The 7,500-nt window shown below is 40.2% G+C and overlaps 2 protein-coding genes across 2 annotated transcripts; one reads left to right on the forward strand and one right to left on the reverse strand.

The window, feature by feature from the left end:
* Positions 1–1,043: 1,043 nt before the first annotated feature.
* Positions 1,044–1,751, reverse strand: HG535_0H00100 (uncharacterized protein; the record flags this gene model as incomplete). Its single annotated transcript, XM_037290516.1, has 1 exon — positions 1,044–1,751. One exon carries the CDS (start codon positions 1,749–1,751, stop codon positions 1,044–1,046), a length of 708 nt encoding a protein of 235 aa, XP_037146411.1.
* Positions 1,752–5,612: 3,861 nt separating this feature from the next.
* Positions 5,613–7,310, forward strand: HG535_0H00120 (L-glutamate gamma-semialdehyde dehydrogenase; the record flags this gene model as incomplete). Its single annotated transcript, XM_037290517.1, has 1 exon — positions 5,613–7,310. The coding sequence occupies one exon, from the start codon at positions 5,613–5,615 to the stop codon at positions 7,308–7,310; it is 1,698 nt and encodes a 565-aa protein (XP_037146412.1).
* Between the last annotated feature and the right edge of the window lie 190 nt (positions 7,311–7,500).

Here is a 7,500-nt window from a genome sequence, read left to right on the forward strand (position 1 = left end):
CGTGATAAAAGCACCTAGAGTATTCCCCAAGAATACCTCACATACTGAAAGCAACTCATTACCACCAGCGTTCGTGGTTAAAACGACGTTAGACGCAACAGTTGTAGGGCAGGTTGCCGTAACAAGGAGACCAACGAGAACCCATTCGTCGATATTATGGTTATTAGACGCTTTTATCGCACAGCAGAAGCCATAAATTATAGAAGACGTTATTAGAAAGCTCATTATAAATATTACCAGATGTGCTCTCCAGTTACCCATATTGACTAATAGCTTCGATGTCTTCATACTAATCCCGCTCTGTAGAAATATCCATGCAACGGCACCGTACCCAATGGTGTACTGTGCCTTGATCAGACCTCCATTAGCCGCAAAATTAGGTGCAAATCTAGCTATGATGATGAAAATCGCCAGACAAAAAGTGAACCATTGTGTCTTCAAGTATGTAACGATTGGATGATTCCAAATTTTTATCCACAGATTTTTATTGCAATCCATCATGGTTCGATCTTAACTAATTTCACTTTAACTATGCGGCTAGCTACAACTCAAACATCTCCGTACTTTTAAATATTATTATTTTTTTTTCTAGGCATAAGCTCGACTCACTATCGGCGTTTCTTATTATGATCAAATGGAATACCGGTCTTATCTTATATTTTTCCGACACTTTCGGAAATCGAGGTCCGCAAATGTGATTTTCACGTAGAGTCAATAAGGTTACCTACGAACGGCAGAAATTTAACCACGCTGATGATGGACAGGCCCTCTCGGAAAAATATATTTCAAAATAGTATCCGCTGCCACCATCTTTTAAAAGAATCTCAGCTCCCATAAGACGCCTTACGGTGTATACTGTGGGCCGAAGAATATCACATTGTGAATGGTAGACTATTACCATTTCAGTGCTATATCCAAGGTTGACACAAGGTCGAGAGTGCTCATTTTTATTATCAAAGAATAAATTTGTTGAAATATGTAATAATTAAAATACTTACGATCCTTCTCCTTCTATACTTCCCTCTTGGATTCAACAGACGCGCTTATATCGTGTAGCGGAAATGTCTGTTTTGGACATCTGTCAAGTTTTGTCTGTCGACCTCTTCACCAATCTCTATGGAAGTTATAACATTCTGAGGGTCTTCTAAATGCTCTCTATCCCTCTTTCTGTTTTCCAAAGTGCAGAGAATGGCATAAGATGAGGCACAGAACATCATGATAACACAGGCTGCCAGCATAGCCTTGATACCAGTCTGGTAAGTGGGACTTTCGGAGTTCAGGAAAAATTGAGGGCCTATTAAATTTCCTAATGCGTAAAACACACCAACACTGAAAGAAGTAAACGCTTTTTTGGTGTCTCCACTGGTATTTGACGAGAATAGAGACAGCGCAAGAACATAAGGAGTATTGAAGAAACCGCAAATATATATTGCCGCCAGACAGGCACTTCTGTGTGTTTCTGGGGATATTTTCCAAATCATTATAATACCCGTCATTGTAACTGCTGAGGTAAAGCAAATCAAAACACATCTTATGTTTTTTATGAAATAGGTTGCCGCTGCTGCCAAAAGTGAAACAACCATAGCAACACTTGCTTGAGGAGTGGCTAGAAGCATAGTTCTGAAATTGGAGAATCCAAACCCTCTGATGATGAAGGTGTTGAAATTCGTGATACCAGAGTTAACAAAGTTCTGCACGATGATGAAGACTATGATGAGCCAGTATTTTGCATCGAAAATACTTTCACGCATCTGTGACCATTCCAAGCGGTCCACACCGATGTGGATACCGGTCTGGTTTGTAGCAATTCTTGCAACTGCACACTCCTTCTCTTTTTTGTTGAGGAACCAAGCTGACTCAATGTCTTTTGGAACAACAAGGTAAGTGACTAGACCAAAGAAATCGTGACAGCTCCATAAACAATAAACATATACTGCCAGATGTGTAATTTGGCATTCCAGTGACCAAAAGCATAACCAAAGATACCATTGAAAATACCAGCAAAAGTGTTGGACCACATAGCCATTCTCAGTGGTTGCTCCCTTTTGGTATACCAACTTGACGACAGGATAATACAACAGGGCTGAAGAGCAGCTTCAAACACCCCTAAAAAGAATCTCAAAGTGGCAAATCCAGCAAAGTTCTTGCATGCGGCCAAAAGCATAACCAGACCACCCCATCCAACCAGCAGTAATGACATAAAGCCTGGTAAATTTTTTATTTTTGGGAGTAAGAAAAACACGGGAAATTGCATGAACAAATAGCTCATGTAAAAGATAGTAGCTAGCCAACTATACTGTTGGCCATGTAAATTCAGGTCTGTTCTTAAGTCATAAATAGCAGCATATGATAGCGAGTTCTTGTCTAAAATTTGCAAGAAAACACAGCAAGTCAAGAACGGAAGTATGACCAGATCTATTTTCATCACCACTTTCTTGTTTAGCTTAAGTCTATCTGCAGCTAACTCTGAGTCATTGCTTAGTACGCTGGTAACACCAACGTCGTTGCCCTTACCACCAGATGAGTTTATGACTTCATACTGCCCAATGGTATTTTCTGGGTCATCTGATATATTTTCATGATCGAACTTGCTTAATGAGCCCTTTTGGCTGACAGAGGAACTTTTGAGTTCGTAATTTTCAACCATTGTTCCCTTTTCTTGGTTCAACTATACTCAACTTGGTTTCTATTCTCTGGTGGTTATGATTCCTTAACTGATTAATGTGCCCTCTTTAATACAAGAGCACAGGATTTCTTGATACTTTGGCTCATATCCATCATTTGAAAAATACAACCTACTATGTTTGAGGGAAAAAGAAACTAAGATAAAGGTCTTATCAGATTCCGAGCGTCGATCTTCCGATTGACATATCTCAAGAGTGAGGGGTTCTTACTAGGCACATGATCTGCGGAAGTGACTTTCCGTTTCAAAATTCTGTGATAAGAGACAAAAATTTGTTCCAGATAGGAGGATCGAGAAGAAACCCCGATGCAGCCGCGGGTAGTCGAAAGAATCAAAAGGAAAGAAAAAAGAAAAAGAGAAAGACCACACCTCGCTAAAAGTTTTATCAAGCATACCACGCGTTTCAAATTACTCAACCATGACAGCCGTTGATTAATCCGGCTCATTGTAGAGAGACTTGAACAGCCATGCGGCTATTGCTTGAAGCACTAATGACTAAATAGCGATAAGTCGTTTTGAGCTGCTTGCGCTCAGTTTCCTTGAGTGAGTAGTCTTGCACAAAGATTCACAAAATGTGAACTGCAATTCTAGTTTTTGTTCTACTATAGTTCTGAGTGCAAGTTGTGCTGCCGTGTTTTGCAGTTCCTACGAGGGAAATGGTCATACGCAATTGTATTTCTTCAACAACAGAATTCAATTAAAAACTCTTAGGTGGTCGTAGAGCATTCTTCTTCTATGTACTATACTAAAGATACACATTATTTCGTGGCAAACACCATGATATTGTGGCGTCACATGTCTTCTGTGCTTACGAATAGTCCTTTGGTGTTGCTCCAACGTAAAGATCAGACAATGGCCTATACATAAACCACTCAAGAATAAATGAATTCCTTATATATGTCACTTATTTTCGTCGTTACCTTTCCAGGCAAGCCCTTTCCAATAGCACGACCATCGATCGAGGTAACAGGTGTAACTCCACCTAGTGTTCCAGTAACAAAAGCCTCGTCAGCAGAATACGTCTCTGCTAAGGTGAAATCGACCTCACGTACAGTTCCCACCTTTTCTTTGAATAATTTTATTATCTTCTTCCTGGTTATACCATTGAAATTATATAGCCCAGTTGATGTCCAGAGTTCACCTTTGCGCACAATGAAGAAATTGGTTGAATTACAACTGGCAACAAATCCACGAGGGTCTAACATCAGCGCCTCATCGCATCCAACGTTGATAGCTTGTAGGAGCGCCTGGATAAAGTTCAACCTACTGTGAGAATTTAATCGTAAGTCAAATACATCTGGTGTACTACAGCGAATGGTAGATGTAAGTAGTTTAAGTCCCTTGGACCATATAGCTGGATTGGGAGCTTTATATTCAGCGACGATCACGATTGTTGGAGGGCCAAGCGCGAAACGAGGGTCTTGATTGGGAGTCTTTTTTGTACCACGAGTGAGCATCAGGCGAATATGCGCACCATCATGCATGTCATTCTTTTCGGTCGTTTTGTAGATTTCACGAATCATTTCATCTTTTGATAATCCGATATTAATTTGAATACTCGCTGCACCGGAATAGAGACGATCTATATGTTCGTCAATCGCTAATAGTTTGCCATTGATTAAGCGCATGCCTTCCCAGACACCATCACCTAAAGCAAACCCAGCATCGAAGACTGAAACGGAGGCCTCATTTCTAGGACAGAATTCACCGTTTACGTACACTTTAACGCTGTCATTTCTTGGATCAGCTGCGTAGCTTTGAGCACTATATTTCGTTTGATCTTGCATGTTTCACACTAATAATAGATTAGTTTATTCACTGAACTGCTTTATTCACAGGTAAGTAAGAATTTGTGAGTGTGAATGGAGATTCGCTCAGGCCTCCCAGCTCTCTTTATACCAATCCAAATAGTAGTTCAAATTTCAAATCAAGTAAAAAGAAACGGCTTATCAACAGCGGATGAAAAAGGAAAATCCTAACTCTTTATCTTAGAATCCGAAAGCGCCTGTTATACGGATCATCTTGATTAAAGCGCTGGTTTCCCGTTGTGTTCTTGAATTGAGTACTGTATTCAGGGTATCGCTCATTTTTCACAATCAAGTCTTGACCGGGATTTCAGATCCGCGTGTCTCTCGTTCGGTTCTCCGTTTACTGTTACATTTTTGCGGAAACGCAGTTTTTGAAACTACCTCTGATTTACGCAAATCCGATTCGATGCATTCACGAAACCCAGTCGAAATAGAATGTCCCTCCTCGGTGTGTTCTATTGATCCTAGAACAACTTCCTTACGAAAACAAACACATACTATCTTCCAGTTGCTCACGTCAGGATGTGTGGCAAGTACGAAATATCCATTACTTGGAACGTTTTGACATGAAAGGTTCTTTGTGCTATAATGCTCTGGGCTTTCAAATAAGTTCGTTAAATTTACCTCATACTGTTGATATGAATACTCAACGAGTGATCCAACAGGTATTCTTCCCTGTAAGACTGAGAAAAGTCCAAACTTGTGTTCTGATTTACATCACCGTTTTCGCTATTTTGTGCCTTATTGAGATGAATGCTGAAAGTATGATTGTGCGTAGCCTCGAGCACAGCGGATCGTTAACCGATAAGGTTGTGTAACCCTCAAAAATAGTGCAAATGAAACCTAACTGTACTCAAAGTGGTTATTCACTTATTGCGCAAATACGAGGATATGTTTCTTATCGCGAACGAAAGTTGCGGAAACCGTGTCCCGACATTATCGGAATTCATTTACCGAGAAAAAAAAGACATAGTATACCATGAATGAAGGTTGCTTGAGAGTCACAGGTGAAATAACTGGTGGGACAGTCCATATAAAGCAAATAAAATATTGATCTCGAATTACCTTCGTTGGAATCAGAAGACAGGTTTGTATCCAGTAGTAAGTGTCAAAAAAGGTGTATGATGTTAGCTGCCGCTCAGTTGTCGACGGTGCAAGCTCCAAAACAAATCGCAAATGAACCTATCAAATCATTTGGAAGCGCAGATACAAAAGACTGGACCTCCCTAGATTCATCTCTCAAGAAGTTCAACAGTTCGCCTTTGCATATTCCATTAGTGATTGATGGAGAGCGTATTTATAATGAAGAAAAAAATCGTGCAACATTGACGCAGACTAACCCCGCGGACCACCATTGTGCTCTAGCAGAAGTAACCCAAGCAAATGAACAGGATATTCTTAACTCCATCCAAGCTGCTAAAGATGCTAAGTCTAAATGGAGTTTGATGCCTTTTTATGACAGAGCTGCCATCTTTCTAAGAGCAGCAGATCTCATCGCCACCAAATACCGTTATGACATGCTTGCTGCAACAATTTTGGGACAGGGAAAGAATGTGTATCAAGCAGAAATAGATTGCATCGCCGAATTAGTGGACTTTTTCAGGTTTAACGTCAAGTATGCTAGTGAATTATACGCAGAACAGCCAATAGAGTCTAGTCCTGGTGTGTGGAATAAGGCCGAGTACAGACCTTTGGAAGGTTTTGTTTATGCTGTAACGCCGTTCAACTTTACAGCCATCGCAGCCAATTTGGTCGCTGCACCTGCTTTGGTAGGTAACACAGTTGTTTGGAAGCCATCTCCAGCAGCGGCATTGTCGAACTACTTGTTAATGACAATTTTGGAAGAAGCCGGTTTACCAAAGGGTGTAATAAACTTTGTGCCTGGTGATGCCATTGAAGTCACTAACAAGGTGCTAGGTGATAAGGATTTTGCCGCATTCCATTTCACAGGTTCAACCAATGTCTTCAAGCAAATCTATGGGAAGATTCAATCCGGTGTTGTAGAGAACCTTTACAGAGATTATCCAAGAATTGTTGGAGAGACTGGTGGTAAGAATTTCCATTTGATTCATCCCTCTGCTAATATAGGTCATGCTGCACTTTCTACAATTAGAGGTGCTTTTGAATACCAGGGCCAGAAATGTTCTGCAACATCAAGAGCCTACGTCCCTGAATCAAAGAGCGAAGATTTTTTCAAGGAGCTTACTTCAAATCTAGAAGGCACTATTATGAATCCAGTCAACACTTCGGCCACTAGCGCTGCAGAGGGTGACCCTCATGGTTTTGTGGGACCAGTCATACATGAGCAGAGTTTTAATAAGTTAGTAGGGGTCATCGAAGAGGCAAAAAAAGATCGCGAACTAGAAATTCTATCTGGTGGTCAATATGACAGGTCAAAAGGTTGGTTTATTCACCCAACTGTTATAAAAACAACTAACCCTAATCATAAATTCCTATCAACCGAATTCTTTGGCCCGATTCTTACAGTTTACGTTTATCCGGACTCCAATTTTTCAGAAGTCTGCAAACTTATCGACAGTACGGGCATTTACGGCCTAACAGGATCGGTCTTTGCTAGAGACCGCGATGCCATTGTCGAAGCAAGCGAAACACTGAGATATAGTGCAGGTAACTTCTACATTAACGACAAGTGCACTGGTGCGGTAGTTGGCCAGCAGTGGTTTGGAGGTGCTAGAATGAGTGGTACAAACGACAAAGCGGGAAGCAGCAACATCTTGAGCAGGTTTGTGAGTATTAGAAATATCAAAGAGAATTTTTACGAGCTTTCAGACTTCAAGTATCCATCCAACGACAAATGAGTAGGTTTTACAAAAATTAATTTCTACTGTATAGAGAAGTCATTGTGTAATCGATAATTTTATAAAATTTTGATGTTTTCATGTAATGAATTCGATTATATTTTTAGTAACGCCGTCATTAACTTTTCTATTAATTTTTCATAATTAATATTTAGTATACCTTATTCAATAATTAAATATCACAAGCATC

This window comes from Zygotorulaspora mrakii, chromosome 8, assembly GCF_013402915.1.
Source record: "Zygotorulaspora mrakii chromosome 8, complete sequence".
Taxonomy (NCBI): Eukaryota; Fungi; Ascomycota; class Saccharomycetes; order Saccharomycetales; family Saccharomycetaceae; genus Zygotorulaspora; species Zygotorulaspora mrakii.